Source organism: Erpetoichthys calabaricus, chromosome 2 (genome assembly GCF_900747795.2).
Source record: "Erpetoichthys calabaricus chromosome 2, fErpCal1.3, whole genome shotgun sequence".
Taxonomy (NCBI): Eukaryota; Metazoa; Chordata; class Cladistia; order Polypteriformes; family Polypteridae; genus Erpetoichthys; species Erpetoichthys calabaricus.
Genome location: NC_041395.2, coordinates 305,955,289 through 305,975,814, shown reverse-complemented (window position 1 = coordinate 305,975,814; position 20,526 = coordinate 305,955,289). Strand labels below are relative to the sequence as shown.

General features: G+C 38.3%; 1 protein-coding gene across 1 annotated transcript in view; it reads left to right on the top strand.

Annotated features, from left to right (window-relative positions):
* Positions 1-20,526, top strand: part of sorcs3a (sortilin related VPS10 domain containing receptor 3a) — a 1,273,344-nt gene that overhangs the window by 905,431 nt on the left and 347,387 nt on the right. The window contains exon 5 of the mRNA XM_051922209.1: positions 15,485-15,558. Coding sequence (XP_051778169.1) covers positions 15,485-15,558 — 74 coding nt within the window. The remainder of the gene's footprint in view (positions 1-15,484; positions 15,559-20,526) is intronic.

The window sequence follows — 20,526 nt, the reverse complement described above, 5'->3', positions numbered from 1 at the left end:
AGGGAGACAGGCATTATGACATAGAGGTTAAGACTTTGGACCTCAAACCCTGAGTTTGTGGGTTCAAATCCTGCTATAGATACTGTGTGACTATGAGCTAGTCACTTTATCTGCCAATGCTTGAACTGGAAAATCAAAAAAAAAGTTTAATTAATTGTATCTCGAATGTTGTCAGCTGCCTTGGATAAAGGTGTCACCCAAATAATAAGTAATAATAAATAATGGATGGAACTGTGCAACCACAATTAGGTGGATGCCTTCCAAAGTAAAATAGTATTTAAGGAAAACACCAGCTGGTATGGCCTGAGAATAAGCGGTCATGCTGTATCAACTGTGCTAACAAAAAGTTAATATTTATAATCCTAAGAGACACTGTTATCAATGTGGTCTACAAATACACTGTTATGTCATCCTTCTGGTGTAAATGTAATGCCATACATCTAGGATGTCCATGATGTCCTTCATTTACCACTTCAGATTGTGTAAACACAGGAATAACAACTATGTAAATAGAATTATGAATAGCCTGACAAAAATCTGTATGGCGAAAGAGAAATCGTGTCAAGACAACATTAATATGCTTCTGGAACTTATTGATCTGCATAAGGGCTTATTTCTTGTTTCTGTAATAGGGCTCAAGAAAAGGTACCTGTTAATAAATTGTGTGAGTGAAGAAGTGTCAGAATTAATGTAATTGCCCCCCATAGTCAAAAGCCTAAATAGGGGTCCAGTAGGGGGTACCACCAAAGGCGAAAACCCCAGACACAACTATGCACAGAAAGTCACAGGTTCAAAGGCAGGTTTTTTTTACTTGGGACAGTACCTTCAACGGGATACCTCTTGCCTCGAGGAACACCATGCAGTACAGTATAACAACAGTTCTCCAGTCTTCCTCTCCATGCACACCCCCCCAGCAACTGTTGTTCACTTCCTCCCAACCCCGACTCCCAAATGCAGGTGAGGCGGCTTCTTTTATGCAGGGAGAACTTCCAGTGCCACTGCATTGCATGTTGGAAGCACTTCAGGGACAGGCAAAAGACCCCGAAATAGGGACCATGTTCTCCTCCAGCTCCCCCTGGCGGTACCCAAATACCCAAACAGGTCCGTCCATCAGGATTACATCTCCCAATAAGCCCTTTGGGTGTAATAAAGGGAGTTCCACCAAACGGATATTGCCAATCTGTGTAAAGGCAGAAGATATGGCCCCTAGAAGCTGACTTCCTTTGACCTTCAATTATTATGGCATCCAGGCCTGGAAAAACACCTACAGCCAATTCAGCCATGCAAGGAACCATCTGTTCCAGGTGGGATGCCAACCAACCCGTGTCACACGTAACACCACATTTTCCTTTACCTCGTTCAGTTGGCTATAAAAGCTCCATTTGTATTACCCAGTGAGTATGATGGAGCAGCCATTAGTGTCAAACTTATGAAACCCTGGTGGGATGGATGCTGGAGAGAGTTGTTGTTCCTTTTGTTTTTTGCTTTTGTATGTTTGAAATCACTTACTGTTACATTCATTTCTGATATAGGCCTACTGTACTTCTTTTTTTATGAATAAAAACTGAATCATAAAGGAATAACAGCTTGTGACAGCCGACCACGTCTTCAGGGGCAGGCACTTGGCAGTGCAACTCTTGGCTTCTGAGGTGGAAAAGTCAGGATTGGAGAGTGGAGTGTCACCAAATCACACTGGACAGGCAGAAAAAGCTTTGTAGATATTGTTGATGCTGACAGGTATGCTGGAGAGGAACTGTAACAACATTTAGGAATAAAAGAAATGTATTATTCAAATCCAAATCCAAAAACAAAGTTAATAAAAACAGAAGAAGAAGAAGAATCAAGCAAAACACCAGCATATGTAACAAAACCATAAGACAAAAGGCAAAGTTAGGGGAAATCTTTAAAAACACTATTAGGTACAAAAAAGGCAAACTAATTTATCATGAAAATTTTACTGAATGGTTTTTACAAAAGCAAACGAGTCACAGTCTTCCCTGTAGTTGTTCTCATTGTCCTTTTCATCACGACTCTCCAGGCTAATCGGGGAACACAGCGCCTGAAATGAGAGACCAAAGGCAGAGGGCAAGCCCACACTTGACCAAAACAGGGACTAGTATGTTAGAATTGGACAAATTATTTCATTTTTTACATACTTTTTTAGTTATTTTGACAGTACTCAAACTTATTTTGTTGTTTTTTTTTTGGATGCAGATTCTTAGTCTTTCATTCATTTTTCAACCAGAAGCGTACTTTTGCTTTTGTTATTTTATTAGCGCTGTTATAACCACTATTTTGTTTAATTATGATCATTGCCATTTTGTTCACCTGTTGTTAAAGTAGCTACTGCATTTGCAGGGCCATGTCCTCGGATGGTGTGACCTTTGACTAATAACTCGATGAGTTTAATGATCGTTTGAAAGGTTCACTTCCTTATCTGAGTTGGCTGATTCCAAAACCCTTTTTAACAATTGTTGTTTTGTTCAAAAAAATCTGTTTTTTCTAAAGGTTGTCTCTGGTCTTGACTCATGCTAGTATTTTTTACGTTAATTTTTGTCTTGTGAATAGGCTTTGGTAATGATGTGCCTGTATTCCTGGTTCTTCAGCTGTTTTTGGCTTTTAACTAAGTCTTAACTAAGTCACCAGTTACTTTTCAAATAGCTTTTGTGAATTTTGCTAGCAGAACATAAGGAAAGAGCCCCAGCCCATCATACAGTATGTTTCCCAGTTTAACTCTTTCATATGGATTCATACATTTTGTCATTTTTAATCTGTTTAATTTTGAGATTTTTATGATGTTAACACCGCCATTTTGTAATTTTTAAATTTACTGTCATTTTGTTTGTGTTGGCTGTATTGTTATGGTTACAATGCACCATTGCAATCATGTGATTGTCGTACAAACCACTGTGTGACTTTATCGTTTGGAGATTCTATAAGGCGGTAGTGCACGTCGGTCTGTTCACAAGATTGTGGGTAAGTCCTAAAATAGATTTGCATATATTTGCCTAAGATCTTTTGGTATTCCCGGTTATTTGATCTCTTGGTAAGCCACCTTTGACTTTACTGGGTTTAACAACTTTATACCTCAGTATACTTTCAATTTTAAAAGGATTTCTAAGTTTTGATTTCGGCATATACGAGGAGGGACCCAAAAATAACGAGAATCTTTATCTGGAGGTTGGAGGGGCGTTAGCTGCTTGTCCAGTCTACATGTCCACGATAAGCAAAACTAAAGTAAAATGCATTAAAAACAAGCTGACATTAAAAGAGCAACAAGGTCTCACTTCCTGTTTTTAGGATGAGGTGCTACCCCCTATCAGTCAGGAATTGTTGCAACCATCTGTCAAGATTTTGTGGCCAACCTCTGTTTGTTAGATAAACAAATCAGTTAGGAGTTCCAGTCAATGGCTAAGGCATCTATCTCCTAAAACTCTGTTTTTCTCCATTTTCAATTGTCTTGGCCAACCCAGGTTCTGCATGCTGCCACTACTGTCTTCATCCAGTTTGTTCCCTTTCCCACTAGACCAGTCCTCACATCATAATGTTATAGTCGCATGTTAATTTAAAAAATGAATGTGCTAAAGCAAAATTAGCTAATGAGGTATATTTTTAATATATCTCGAATTAGACATTGGACCACGGAGCAATAGAAGAAGGTGTTTGCACTATGGAAAAAGGAAAGACAGAGGAGGCAGTATGATGCTTTGGGCAATGTTCTGCTGGGAAGCCTTGGTTTCTGGAATTCATGTTACCTTGACACGTACCACCTACCTAAAGATTGTTGCACGCTATATACATACCTTCATAGCAACAGTATTACATAATGGCAATGGACACTTTCAGAGTATAATGTGCCCTGCCACATTGCAAAAATTGTTCAAGAATGGTTTGAGGAACATGACAAGGAGTTCTAGGTGTTGAATTGGCCTCCAAATTCTCCAGATCTCAATCTGATTGAGCATCTGTGGGATGTGCTGGAAAAACAAGTCCAGTCTATGGAGGTCTCACCTTGCAGCTTACAGGACTTAAAAGATCTGCTGGTAACATCTTGGTACCAGGTACCATAGGGTAGCTTCAGTGGTCTTGTGTACTCCATGCCTCAATGAATCAGAGCTGTTTTGGCAACAAGAGGGAGGCCTACTAAATATTAGGCAGGTGGTTTTAATGTTGTGACTAATCTTTATATATATAAAATCCAACATCTGTCTGTCTGTCTGTACTTCTGTCCACTTTTCACGAGAGAACTACTTAACGGATTTAGATTGATTGATCTAAATTGATTTTGCAACCTCTCTCTCTCTCAAGTATCATATTTCGCTTGTGGTACTGATTTATGTGTGCGAATCCAAGAGAGACTCAGCAGGTCGAGGAGAGGAGGGCGTGCCCTCCTCACTTACGTGCCAGCCTTGGTGCGTATCTTACATCCGCTTAACTAATGAACAAACTACTTAACGAATTTAGATCGAGTTTTTTCTATAATTTGCTTGAACATTCCAGTTGATTTTGCAACTTCTTTCATCACGCTAAGAATCATAGTTTGCTTGCAGGAGCGATATACAGTAGTCATGCTAATCCGAGACAGAAGCTGCAGGTCGAGGGAAGGGGGAAGGGGGAAGTGTGATGTCAGGAGTGGTAAGTTGGTCTACCTCTGTGTTTTAGAGTGTAACTTGCCTCCACTTAGTTAGCGATTCATTTTGTTTATTGATATTTAAAGTTTGTCCTCTTTCACTACTACGCGGGCAGAGCTGCGCAGAACGGCTAGTATTTATATAAAATCTAACATCTGTCTATCTGTATGTCTGTTCACTTTTCATGAGAGAACTACTTAATGCATTTAGATTGGGTTTTATCTGTAATTTGCTTGAACATTCCGGTTGACTTTGCGACCTCTCTTATCACACTAAGTATCGTAGTTTGCTTTTGGTACTGATTTATTTGCACAAATCCGAGAGAAACACAGCAAGCCGAAGGGAGGGGGGATGGGGCCCTCCTCGCTCATATTCCAGCCTCGGGGTGTTCCCTACCTCCGTTTAGCTAGCGATTGAAAGAACTACTTAAAGGATTTAGTTTGGGTTTTTTTCTATATTTTACTTGAACATTCTGGTTGATTTTGCGACTTCTCTTATAACGCTAAGAATCATAGTTCGCTTGCCGAACCGATATATTCACACTAATCCAAGACAGAGGCTGCAGGCCAAGGGGAGGGGGAAGTGTGACGTCAGGAGTGGGTCGCCAGGCAGGGCCCTTCTCACTGTCCTGTTTCACTACTATGCTGCCGGAGCCGCTGAGGACGACTAGATAGATAGAGATAGATAGATAGATAGATACTTTATTAATCCCAGGGGGAAATTCACATATTCCAGCAGCAAAAATATTAAATTAAAGAGTAATAAAAAAAAAAAAAAAAAAAAAAAAAAAAAGAAGATAAAAAAACAGACAATAACTTGAATAATGTTCAACGTTTACCCCCTCTGGTGGAATTGAAGAGTCGCATAGTTTGGGGGAGGAATGATCTTCTCAGTCTGTCAGTGGAGCAGGACAGTGACAGCAGTCTGTCACTGAAACTGCTCCTCTGTCTGGAGATGACACTGTTTAATGGATGTAGTGGATTCTCCATAATTGATAGGAGCCTGCTGAGTGCCCGTTGCTCTGCTACGGATGTCAGACCGTCCAGCTCTATGCCAACAATAGAGCCTGCCTTCCTCACCAGTTTGTCCAGGCGTGAGGCATCCTTCTTCTTAATGCTGCCTCCCCAGCACACCACTGCGTAGAAGAGGGCACTCGCCACAACCATCTGATAGAACATCTGCAGCATCTTACTGCAGATGTTGAAGGATGCCAGTCTTCTAAGGAAGTACAGGCGGCTCTGTCCTTTCTTGCACAGAGAATCAGTATTGGCAGTCCAGTCTAATTTATCGTCCAGCTGCACTCCTAGGTATTTATAGGTCTGCACCCTCTGCACACAGTCACCTCTGATGATCACGGGGTCCATGAGGGGCCTGGGTCTCCTAAAATCCACCACCAGTTCCTTGGTTTTGCTGGTGTTCAGTTGTAGGTGGTTTAAGTCGCACCATTTAACAAAGTCTTTGATGAGGTTTCTATACTCCTCCTCCTGCCCACTCCTGATGCAGCCCACGATAGCAGTGTCGTCAGCAAACTTTTGCACGTGGCAGGACTCTGAGTTATATTGGAAGTCCGATGTATATAGGCTGAATAGGACCGGAGAAAGTACAGTCCCCTGCGGCGCTCCTGTGTTGCTGACCACAATGTCAGATCTGCAATTCCCGAGACGCACATACTGAGGTCTGTTTGTAAGATAGTCCACGATCCATGCCACCAGGTATGACTCTACTCCCATCTCTGTCAGCTTGTCCCTAAGGAGCAGAGGTTGGATGGTGTTGAAGGCGCTAGAGAAGTCTAGAAACATAATTCTTACAGCACCACTGCCTCTGTCCAAGTGGGAGAGGGATCGATGTAGCATATAGATGATGGCATCTTCCGCTCCCACCTTCTCCTGGTATCCTAGTATATATATACTGTATATATATGTGTGTCTATTGGTTAGAAAGTCCAAAATTCAACTGCAAACAATGGTGATAAGTCCTAAATGGAGGAGTTTGCTGCCAACCCTCAACTCTGCAATCCTATTTTGCAGGCTACATATCGTGCAGTTATTTTTATTTTAGGTATTTCTTGCTAATCAAAGAAATCAAGCACTGTATTTGCTCTAAAATCACACCTGCTGGAATCAGAGGTTCTTACGCCATAGCATGAAGTACCTTAAATTCATCTATAGGTCTTCTGATGGGCTGTTGTGATGTATTCATCTCTCTTTTTACTTTTATAGACACCTCCCAAATCCCAGTGGTGGAGTAGCCATTGTCTGCCTTAACCTTTTCCAAGACAGTTATCTCTGTCTGGGGTCTCATTGACCTTTAGTAGTACATAGTGGTGGGCATGTCCTCTTATTCTTCATAAGAAAAAATGTTATAGGCTTAAACATGTTTCTAGTGAAGTCAAACGAGAAGAGAATACAGATCTGTGTGTGTTAGGAAAATACGCTGAAATTGTCAAAACAGTATTATTTAATTGCCAGTCTTCTGACATCCATATAATTCAAGATATTAATTGGCACAATGATAATTTGTGCCATTATGAAGTGTTAGAAAACTGGGTTAGCTTGCTGAGAGTCAGAGAGCTGATCACTCCACTGTATCTCTTCAGTGAGTCACACATGTAGACAACTGGAGCAAGAGGTCTGAAGTGTGGAAACACCATTGACACTTCCACAATGCAAATCCCGGAGGGGCTTATTGGTATTTAAACATTTATTAAGCTCTTTCAGCAAAAAAGGATCACATTTATTCATTGTCACATGTGTGCTTGTAATACAGCAGGAAGTAGAGGGAATTAATCATTATTGGATTCCCTTTTCTAATGGCCAGTTAAATTACTTAAATGATTACATCATTGGTTCTGATAAAGGTCATCATCAAGACATACTTTAACTGGACTGAACTTTCAAATTAAATTTTAATCAATTTTATTTCAGAAATGTAATATATAAACAAGCAAATAAACCTCTTGATTTGCTGCTACAGTGCAACAGTCGAATCAAGCTCACTTAATCCAATTCAAAGTTGCTAGGGCCAGCGTCTAGCCTGGCAGAAGTGGGCATAAGGGAGAAATGAACCCCAGACGAGAAACCAGTTCATTGAATGACACTGCACACAGCCACAGTAAAGCCATGGTCAGGTCCTGTTTTCAAGAACATCATCTGTCCAATATTCATAAAAATGGTGAATGTTCATTTATAAAGCCGCCTATCGATTTATAAATCTTGACTTTGCCTTTAAGAATCACTATGGATGACCAGGAATCAGAATATTAATTTGTAAATTGGAAGTTCAGTGAAGATAAAAATATAAAATTACCAAAAGCAACATATGTACAGCAGCAAAACCTGCAAAAGTAATCATTCCTCTTATACCTTCATTACGAGGATGAGTATTAAGCAAATATGGTGCCTTGTACCTCTATATTAAGGTGTAAACTGAGGTGGCTTCTCAAGTTCTGAGAATGTTACACTTATAGATTGCAATAAGCAATAATATTATACCTTAGCAATGGCACAAACAAAATATGTACAGAATAATGCAACAACTTTTAAATACTATCTGATCAATGCTGCATTAAATATTTTCATTCTCTGGCTCCCAAATTCTACTGGAGTAACATTTCAAAAAAGAAAAATTAAACACTTTGTTTTGTAATGGCAAACAGCACTTAAACAGTAACAAAAACAGACTTTCAAGTTAAAAATATCCAATAAGGACAAAAAAAAATGTCTGCCTGCAGAACTTGACAGTTTTCTTTTGAGGGTGGTGGACCTTTCAAATCATTTCATTTTTCCTGTGCTTCTTTTTCATATCCTAAATTTCAACAGTTACACAATTTTCAGACTAGCTAGTCCTTGATTGCTATTCAGGAAAAAAGTGTGACTCTCGGTTGGATGAAGTAGTTAATGGAAGTGACCGTGTGGATGAATGATGAGAAGAAATGAAAATATTCCATGCTTTAGAATTATGCACATAGTGTTTTATTTTAGTCCGCTACACATTCAGCAGTGCTAGAGTATTAGAGTATTTTGTCAGCTGATTTCCTTTGGAAAAATGACAAGCACTGAAATAAAACAAAATAATAATGTTTGATATGTACCAACTGGGACTTAACCACTGACAGAACAGTATACTGTACAATTTACATTTATGTGAAGTAGTAATCGTTCCAATGAAGAAATTTCAAAAATTACCAAAACAGTAAACTATAGACATGCCCTGAATTAATACATTTAAAACAGAAAATGGAAAATCTAAATATGCAGCTACCATAGCTTTGAAAAATATGGTGCAACTTACAGTAAGAAGACAAAACAGAATTGAACCTTAATAATGATGAAAAGAAAATCAAGCAGTTTACTGCCTACAGAGACACTATGGCTTAGTCAGTAACATCACTTCAAGAGGCCCACCGAATCATCATCGAAATGGCAGGCTCAGTGCACCCCCTGGAAGTAGTAGAAAAGGAAAGAATTAAAACAAAACTGAGTGCCATTATGAACAAAGCTGCATATCCTCTCTCTGACACACTAACACTGACGGAATATCAACCAGCAAATTATTCAGCAGAAATGTGTCAAGAAACTGCATAATATCTCACTGGGACTGTGACAGTAAAGTCCGAACTTTCCTTTCTTTTTATTTTTCTTGCTTTATAATCATTATGATGTGTGTTCTGACAAAAGTGTATCTGTATATTTATTTACTATTTTATCTACCTGTTTATGCATTTATTTATTAAAAGCAAAATTTCCACCCTGGGACAAGTATCGTTCTATCTATGTAATTGTCATGTGATCAGTCATTTGTTTTATGATTTTAGCTTTACTTTGGATGTCATCCTTTCCTAAGTCTTCTGCATCAGCCAAAAAGTATTAAGCCTTGAAACACTCAAAACACTCCCATTCTATATTTTGTATGGCTACCTCACACTTGTTTGCAAACGTTAACAGCAGTTTGTATGTTATTGTCTGTCCAGGGAAATGTGTGCGGTTCGCACTTCCTTCAGGTGCTCTTTGTGCTTTCTACTTAAACATATGTTGCTAATGACTGACAAACAACACAAGAAAGATTTATAAATTTTGGCATATAACAAACTTTTCGTAAAACTAAAAACACAGGTAGACACTAAATATTTGAAGTGAAATTATTTATTAACATTCCATACAATAAATTCAAACTTAGCAAAAGTAAATTCAATTCAACTTCCACTCAAGAGAAAGAAAGGAAGGCCAACAGCCAGAGTAAAACTTTAAGAGTAGAAATATAAATATAAATAAATGCTTATTCTAAAATGTTATTGATTAGATCCTGCCAGATTTTAAAAAGGTTTTGTACAGATCCTCTAAGTGAGAATTTGATTTTTTCCAATTTCAAATAGTATATAACATCAGTTACCCACTGACTTAAAAGAGGAGAGTTAGGATTCTTCCAGTTGAGCAAGATAAGTCTGTGTTCCAATAGTGTAGTAAAGGCAATTACAATTTGTTTGCCCTTCTCCACTTTAAGCCCCTCTGTGAGCCCACCAAACACAGCTGTTAATAGATTAGGAGGGACTGTGACACCAAGGCAGTCTGATAGGCATTTAAAGATTTTGGTCCAAAATGATGTTAATTTGGTACACTCCTAAAGCATGTGGCCTAGTGAGGCTAGAACTCGATTGCAACATTCGCAGGTTGGTTCATGCCCTGGAAACATTTTGGACAATTTTAAACTAAATAGATGTGCTCAATGAAAGATATTAGGTTGAATAATTGTATGCTTTGTGCATATGGAGGTCGAGTGAATTCTGTGCATGGCTGCCTTCCACTCCTTTACTGAAATGCTAAGTTAGTTATCTTTTTCCCATTGTACTCTGGGATCTTTGAAAGGAAGGGACTTTAAAATGTTTTGATATATTATGAAAATGCTGTCTGAGTCTTCAAGACTGATCAATATTTCTTCTGGAATAAAAATAGGTGGGAGGTGAGGTAAATTGGGCAGATTTCGTTTAGCGGAGTTTCTAAATTGGAAATAGTGGAAAAGATGTGTTGATGGGAAGCTAAATTTGGGGTGTAATTGTTCATAGGATAAGTTTGAGAGGGTGGAAAAAGGTGTTTATCATTTGGAGGTACAACAGGTAAAAACTTCTCTTTCTTGAAGTGATTCCTACATTGGTTCCATATTCTAAGTGAATGAAGGACAATTGGGTTGTTGGTATATTGAAGATACCTTGTATTTATTGGGAAACTAAGCAAGGAATGTAAAGAAGTACTGCAGGATTTTATCTTTATTGAGGACCAAGCATGTGTGTGTTCATCTATCTGTGTCAATGTCCAAGTTTTTATAGTTTGTATATGTGCCACCCAGTAATAAAATTGAAAGTTAGGTAGAGCCATGCCACCTTCTGCTTTAGGTCATTGTAGGGTCACCCTTTGGATGTGTGAATGTTTTGAATTCCAAATAAATGATGTTATGGTTGAGTCTAATTTCTTAAAAAAACATATTTGTTAATGTATACTGCTCAAAAGTATTAAAGGAACACTTTTTAATCAGAGTATAGCATCAAGTCAATGAAACTTCTGGGATATTGATTTGGTCAATAAAGTAGCAGAGGGGCTTGTTAATTGGTTAATTGGTGTTAATGAAATTAACAACACGTGCACTAGAGGGGCAACAATAAGATGACCCCCAAAACGGCAATGGTTTAACAGGTGAAGGCCACTGACATTTTTCCCTCCTCATCTGTTTTTTCATTAGTTTTGCATTTGGCTATGGTCAGTGTCACTACTGGTAGCATGAGACAATACCTGAACCCTACAGAGGTTGCACTGGTAGTCCAACTTCTCCAGGATGGCACATCAATACGTGCCATTGCCAGAAGGTTTGCTGTGTCTCCCAGCACAGTCTCAAGGGCATGGATTCCAGGAGATTCAGGGAGACAGGCAGTTACTCTAGGACAGCTGAACAGGGCTGTAGAAGGTCCTTAACCCATCAGCAGGACCGGTATCTGCTCCTTTGGGCAAGGAGGAACAGGATGAGCACTGCCAGAGCCCTACAAAATAACCTCCAGCAGGCCATTAGTGTGAATGTCTCTGACCAAACAATCAGAAACAGACTTCATGAGGGCCCGATGTTCTTTAGTGGGCCCTGTGCTCACTGCCCGGCACCATGGAGCTTGTTTGGCATTTGCCATAGAATACCATAATTGGCTGGTCCACCACTGGCGCCCTGTGCTTTTCACAGATAAGAGCAGGTTCACCTGGAGCACATGTGACAGACGTGAAAGTGTCTGAAGAAGCCGTGGAGAATGTTATGCTGCCTGTAACATCGTTCAGCATGACCGGTTTGGTGGTGGGTCAGTGATGGTCTTGGGAGACATATCCATGGAGGGACGCACAGACCTCTACAGGCTAAACAACGGCACCTTGACTGCCATTAGATATTGGGATGAAATCCTTGGACATATTGTCAGACCCTATGCTGGCGCAGTGGGTCTTGGGTTCCTCCTGATGCACGATAATGTCTGGCATCATGTGGCGAGAGTATGCAGGCAGTTCCTGCAGGATAAAGGAATTGATACCATTGACTGACCCCATCCATACTCGCATGACCTAAATCCGATAGAACACCCTTGGGACATTTCGGTCCATGAGCTCAGTGTTGCCTGGTCCAGATCTGGGAGGTGATCCCCCAGGACACTGTCAGTTGTCTCATTAGATGCATGCCCCCCCCCCCCCCCCAACATGTTATCGGGCATGCATACAAGCATGTAGGTGGCATACAAACCACTGAGTACGAGTACGATTTTGAGTTCCTGCAATGACATCTCGGCAAAATGGACTAGCTGGCCGCATCATTTTTTCACTTTGATTTTCGGGGTGTCTTTGAATTCAGCCCTCTGTAGGTTGATCATTTTCATTTCCTTCAAATGATGTTGTGATTTAAAAATGAGTTGTTCCATTTCATTTGTTGGCTGGAGGTTGAGTTCTGATTGCAAAGCCTGTCTTTTCCTAAAAAGTGCCTCATTTGGAGACCTGGAGTGTTCTTGATCTATTCTGGTAATTTCACTGATTACCTGTGATGCCTTCTTGGTTTCCAATTTATTTTTGTGTGAGAGATATGATATAATCTTTTCTCTTTTGCTGTCAGAGTTTCCCAGAGTATTCCTGCAGAGATGTCTGAGGATGCATTTGTCTCTAAAAAAATCAGTTTGCTTGGATGTAAAATCTGTACAGTTTTCATCAGCTAATAACAGGAGGTTAAGACACCAGCTGCACTTAGAGTATGTACAGTAGGACATAGTGATTTGAGCTCCATGATCAGAGGGGTATGATCAGAGATAAGAATAGCTTTGATCGTGGATAAAAAAAATCTATAAATAAATAATCAATTCTTGAGTTACAATGATGTACTGGTGAGATTAAGAAAGGAATATGCTCTTAAGTATGGATAAAGAAATCTATATTGAGTTTGATAAGTTATGATCAATTACAAACTGTATAATTATTATTGCAGTGTTAGATGTTGGATTTAAAACACAGTTTTAAACACAAAGTCAATGACCAATATAAGTTTATGAGTGTTCACATTAGGACCGGATGCAAATACATTTTGCATGAAGTCTGTCATCTGTATTGGGTGTATAGATAATTATCAACATCATTTTGCAATTAAATAAATTACCCATCACCGTCACATTTTGCCCTTCAGGATTAGATACTACACCTGGTAATACAAATGAAATTGTTCTTTGAATAAAGATTCCCATACCTGTAGTTTTATTTGTATAGTTGGAGAGGAATATTTAGCCAGTCCAATCTCTCCATTTTTTAAAGGCACCCCTAAGCCTTCAGAGTAGGCCTTTTTGGTAGCATCCATACTGTCTGTTCAATTAGGGGGACAGCATGGCTTAGTATGTTTCCTTATTGAGACCGTGCCCTTTTCTGGCAGGTGTTGCCACTGTTGATGTTTAATCACTGAAGTTCTCCCTTTAAAGTGGGTGCCCCAGTTTCTATCTCTTCAAGGGAACCTGTTCATTCACACATAAACACACTTAGAAATGCCAATGTGGACTCCCTGACATTTATATGTTCAGTAAACATACAGTAGGTCCTAAGGAATAAATCATGTCTTTGGGGTTTTGTACCTTGCTAATAGTTCCCCTGGATTGTTTTTCGTATTGGAAATTATTTTGCACCCTTCTGAACACATTATTATTGCATCACCATTTTGTAACAGAGCATTTTAAGTCATTCCTGGTTCCTCCCTGTGTGGATAGCGCTTTGAGTACTGAGAAAAGCGCTATATAAATGTAATGTATTATTATTATTATTATTATTATTCCCTATATATAAAAGATACCCAACTACATGGATATCACAAATGTATCTTGCTGTAGCTAGCATGAGAAATTATTTCAGGGAGATAGGATTTTTTTGGCATGTTTATTTGACTTTGCTTTTGGTTTCACTTATTGGATTTTGGTGACTTGCTATTTTCTTCTTAGGGTTTTGTATTTTGTATTATAATTTTATCTCATATCTTCTAGTCCTTACAACATTTTGTTTCTATCAATGACACCTTTCTTATGCTGCCAGTACAGAATAATCAAGCAGTAGAGACCTAAACCTATCAATTGTCATGATTGGCATTCTTATTTAATTTTTAAATCATCTTCTGTAGTCTTTCTAGAAGATCTTGGTGTCCTTTCTGCTTTTTTTTGTTATTGTATAAAAAAATATTTTGGCATTCTAAAATGCCCCTCTCTATGTTCCAGTAGGGTTGCACAACAGTATTTGGTAGTCTTGATCTGAATCATCCAATATTGGATTATGTAGAACTTTTCTTTGCAGTTGCTTTATTAGTATTTTTGTGGCATTTTGATCCTCCGCTTTGTCATTTAAACCTTTGATTTTCAGAGTGCGATTAGGGTCTGGTGACAGATTGGTTTAGTCTTTTGGTATGTACTTGCAATAATTGTTTACTACATCTCCTTCTTCCAGTCCTTTCTTTAAAATCTTCTGTGTCTTTCCGAGATCAAATACAAAAAATTCAGAGTTTATGAACATGGTTATTACACTACAAAGACTTTGTTAATCTTTCAGCACATTATAATAGTGCGACAAAATCAGCATTTCGTTTCATATCATTTTGTATCTTTTTTGTTGCTCATTGCTATTTCATCTAATTAATGTTTCCAGTTTGGCTGATCGAAGTTTGGACATCTTGCTGTACGGTAGCACCATACACCTCAAATTTCCGCAGCACAGCATTTACCAGTGTCCAAGGAAGCAAAAGAGATGCACTCATGATAGATAGATAGATAGATAGATAGATAGATAGATAGATAGATAGATAGATAGATAGATAGATAGATAGATAGATAGATAGATAGATAGATAGATAGATAGATAGATAGATAGATAGATAGATAGATGGCAAAAAAATTTAAACAATAAAAAGTAAAAATTGAAATTAAGTCAAAATGATAACATCAAGAAAGAATTATAAAGATGTTTTTTGCATGGTCATCCCTAGTGCTTGTGCCTATTTTGAAGGCCTCGCCCTGGCCCTGTACCAGTTTAACCCTCTTGCAGTCCTACTAGTTCCTCACTACATGTGTCACCTTACTGTTCAGAATATTTCTTTACTATTTCCTTTAGAAAGCAGAAAGTCCTCAACTGCCTTTACCTAATAGTATTATAGCAGATTTCATGCATCTGTTCAAACCTGAATTCACAAATAATACGGTAAAGAGAAGATAAAAATGAAAATATTAACTCCTGTGCCAAAGTAATCTTCTAGTGTCAGACATTTTCTCTATATCTTAATATATTTCTAATCATCTTACTTATTCTGTTTGTCTTGTTTCCATTTGGCAGCTGTACAGCTCATTGGATTTTGGAAGAAAATGGCAACTTGTACATGAAAATGTCACTCCGAACAGATTTTACTGGTAAGCCATTAAACCCACTTTTATTGGTTTACAATTGCAAACACTGGAACATAATAATGTCTCATTCCTTTCTTGAGAACTGCTGCCATGAACCATTTGTCATATTCCATCTGTAACGTTTATATTAAAGCTTATTTGTATAAGAGTTCTATTTTCATTCTTTTAATATTGGGTATATTTTAATGATGAGCAGATTCCACATACTAATTAATTCAATGTCAAGTATTTGTATGTCTCTTCAGCAGATATAAGCCTTGATACAATGACCCAATAAAATTCCTTGAAATGGTGTTTACTATTTCAAGGTACTGTGTAAAAATATACACTGATGAGCCAAAACATTATCACGTGCTTAATATGTTGTTCCTCTTCCATATGGAACCATGAAATCTCCTCCTGGACGAGGCATGAACTCTACGAGTTGTCCTGTGGTATTTGCACCAGGACATTAGTAGTAGATTGGGCTCATTCTTCCAATACACCCCACACGTGCTTAGCTGGATTGAGATTGGGGGAATTTAGAGGCCAACACCTTGAACTCTTCCTCATGATCATCAAACCATTCATCCATCAGGAAATGGGAATGAAGGAGTGTACCATGGTTGTAACAATGATTAGGTAAGTGGTACATCTCAAATTAACATCCATGTGAATGGAAAGACACCAGGGTGTCCCAGCATAACTTTGAACAAAGTATCACATTCCCTCCACCAGCTTGTCTTCTTCTCACAGTGCATCATAAAAGTCTCTTTCTCAGGTAAATGATGCAAACATTCAAATGCTTGCTTGCCCATTGTAGGTGCTTTTAATGGCGGACAGGGGATAGCATGGGCACTCTGACTGGCCTGTGCCTACAGAGTCCTGTAAGCAGCCGGTTTTGATGCACTGTGTTCCATAACACATTACTCCTGTAACCGTCATTAAAATAATTTGTGATTTGTGCCAAAGTAGCCCTTCTATTGGTTTGTACCAGAAATGGTAGCCTTCGTTGGCCTTGATAAGTCTTGGCTGCCCAACGTTTTGTTTGTGTTTCTTCTCTCCTTGGAACTCTGTTGGTAGGTGCTCACCACAGCTGACTGTGAGTACCCCACCAGCCTGACTTAGTCATCTTCCCATAACAATTTGTCTCTTATCAGAGTCACTCAGGTCTTTACACCTGCACATATCTTTTTCATTGAACACATCAAATACAAGTACATTTGTTAGCTTACCGTCCAATATGTCCCTGATCTTGACATGCACCATTGTTACAAGACAGTAGGCATTATTTGCTTCATATGCAAGTGGTGATAATGTTTTACCAAATCAGTGTATGTTGTTTGACACTTGAAACAGTGAAACAACATTAATCTGGCAGCTGGGCACTGCGATCCTTCATAGGCCTTCTACCCACAAACAGACAGAACTATCAAAGCAATTGCCTAAACCAGAAGCGGTGAGGTGGTAAATGATAGTAAACACAGAAACATTTTTGAAAGATTGATTTCTCTTTATGAGTAGATAGGTGGATACTCACATTGCAGAGAGGGTAGAATGAAGAGGCAGAAGGGGAAGGTGGTCAAAGATTCTGCATTCCAATTGGTTTACAGTCTTTACAATATCTACCACATTTACTAGGCATTCTTTACAATTACACTGTTAAGAGCATGGTGGTTCTGATCATTCCCATTCTACATTATTTCCTCCTACATGTCACATTAATAATTATGGAGTTAATGGAATCCCTGTGTTTTAAAATTAAAGAGCTAGAACAGTATAAATGAAAGGATTACAACATTGCCAAAATGGGCTTAGCCTCTACCCCAAGACTAGTACTCTCTTCATTGTATGTAGCCCACTGCAAGTCCAAGATTATCTAAACAGTATAAAGGCAATTCCAACCTAAGAAATTTCATTTTCTGTAGTTTAAATAAACTGGGGTCACCTGCGCTGCTCTATGAAAAAGCAGTTTAATTATTAACAACACCAAACTGAAGTACATCAGCATCAGTCCTTTTCATGCTCTGCCCTTCATACATCACATCCCCCAACACATTTACGCATCACTTCATGTTATTTTACAGCAGACATGAAAATATTATTCATTCACTTTCTGATCTGAACTGTGCATGTGTGCACTGACACTCAAAGGGAGCGGATTGCCTGCTGCAAGTGATTGAATTTCAGTGATGTTTAATTTTCAATCATTCTGCATACACTCTGACATACAGTAGATGCTCCTTAAAGGACACCCAGATTTTATTTATTAGAAAATGCTTAAAAATAAAAAAGACAAACATTTTAAGAAAAAGTAACACTTTGTAATAAAGACATTTTTATTAAATGTATTCACTTAGATAATAAGCAAAAAACATTTAAACTGTTGTCTGTGTGACACTTAATACTATTTTATTGCTTAATTAGAGGCCAACGTAAATAGGTGTAAATAATATGAAGACTGTTATATTTTTAATCTAATTTGTTACATTTTTGTAAAATTGATACTTTTTCATAGACATAGAATTAAAAATGTACAACATTAAGTTAAAGGGATTGTTGCCTTTTATTCCTCACAGCATAGAAATCGCTAATCTATCTATCTATCTATCTATCTATCTATCTATCTATCTATCTATCTATCTATCTATCTATCTATCTATCTATCTATCTATTTGCATGTCAGTCCATCTGTGCAGCACATAAATGATAATTAAGACAAATAATAAATAGTTAACATGAAAGGCACTAATGATAATTAAGACAAACAAACAATTAACATGAAAGGCACTTAAACAGATAGATTTTGCAAAAGTATCCAGCCCTTTACTAATTCTGTCATTTTACTGAATAACATATCCTACACTGAATTTTATTGAAATTTAGATTTTGTATTATATTATCTCTAACATCTTTGATATGCTCTTAAGTCTTCTTTTTCACAATTATCAGACTTACATCCTGAGCAATGTTCCTTCAATTGTGGAGTTTTTTCCGGGATATTAAAGTTATGTATGTCACTGTTGGATGTGCTATTGTGTAAAACTACAATCCGAATACTTTGCCTTTCATGATAATTATCTACTGTCTATTTGTTATACAATATTAGACATATACCTGTATAAACGAAAGACCAGTGTGTGTGTAAGGAGCAGTCTGCTGTGCTCATACTCAAGCACAGCCACTAGATGGCACATGTATTCACTTTTATGCAATAACGACACTGTGCTAATGACACAGATGAAGAGACACAACGTCGAAACAAAGCAAACACTGTGGCTCAACAAAGTGCAAGTGAAACACCTTAGCAACGGAGGGCAAGGCTTGAAGTTTTCACTAAAAACATTGTCTATCTGGAGGTATTTTCTCGAGACAAAAATTAATAGGACTCATATGCCAGCAATACGGCTGAGATATGGTATCACTAGTGTCTTCTTATGAAATCCAGTGTGTTAGCAAGCACAGTGGCGCCCATGTCCTCTGCACTGGGTAATTCTTAAGAGTTAGCTGATGCCTCTCCAAGTTCATGAATATAGGAAAACTGCTAGGGAGTTTTCGGGTTGGTTTTTGTCCCGAAGACCACACACAGTTTGTATAATGCATTTCTATCTATCTATCTATCTATCTATCTATCTATCTATCTATCTATCTATCTATCTATCTATCTATCTATCTATCTATCTATCTATCTATCTATCTATCTATCAACTGTATATTCAGTGCCTAATTCAACACATTCCTTCTCTAAGTTTCACCCCTGCATTTGCACAATCACACATGAACTGCATTCCACGTGTAGCCAGTCATCTTTGTTATCTGTGGGATTGGTGGAGTCACTTGACTATAATGGGCCCCCATTCAGGAGACTGGCATGCAGTACTATGTGGTATTTGCAGAATGCCATTGGAGTACACTAGATCTCATGCATGTACAGAGACAGAACAATCACTATTTACAATAAGATCCCATCTTGTACAATTGGTGGCCCATATATGAATCCCCAAGAGACATCAAGTTAAGCACACAGCAGAGAGTTGTGGGGTTTCTATAAAAAAAAAAACTTGTAACTTGCTGTCAGCATCCCAATGAATACTGTGAACTGACAGTCTTAGCCCTTTACATTAATCATGAACCTAGGAAACTGAGCAGAGATCAGTATGCCCTAGGGCCACATAACAACACTGTGGCTAGGTGGCCTATGGGGCTTTTTACAATATTTAATATTAAAAATTACTGCAGTATTAACCCTGAGAAAGACTACAGGCTTAGATATAACAGATGCTCTTTGGAAGTATTCATGAGGCACAGAGAATATGCTGGGTGTTTTAATCTGGGCAAGGATATAAACCATATCTTGTTTTATAGAAAACTTGTAAGCCTTGTACAGAAGTTTCAGAAGAGTGTGATTCTCTTTGACTCCTTATTAAAATTATATCTGGAGGATGAGCTTGAGCTGTCTGAAATTAGGAGACTTTTGAGGGTGTAGTGTCTATTGGGGATTGTTGGGTCAACATTACTGGACAGTGAAGAACAGTTGACAGAAGTTCATTGCACAAGGGTGTTACAAAGAAACAACATCTAACATGAGAAAACATTAGTGGATCTGGGAGTCAGTAAGGATAACCAAGGCAAAGGAGAAGGGAGGAAAGTGAAGAATGAGATGCTCTCTTACTAATCTGAAGGCTTGCTTAAGACAGACAGGTGTTTGCTTAGTTGAAGTTTGTGTTAAAACTAATTTGTATTTATACATTTAACAAGAACTATAAATACGTTCAGGGTCTGGTATGTGTCACTTGACACAATTTGATTACAATTGTGTATCACATATGACCCAGGGTGTGAGTGCTTAGTGGTCACTGGACACCCTCAAAATTCAGGGGTGTCACTCAGTGTTGCCAGGCCACACACCACGTGCAACCACCAGATATACTGTGTAGAGCCGGCATTGCAGTGGCACTTCTATTATTTGTATATAAAAGTATTCTTTTCTTT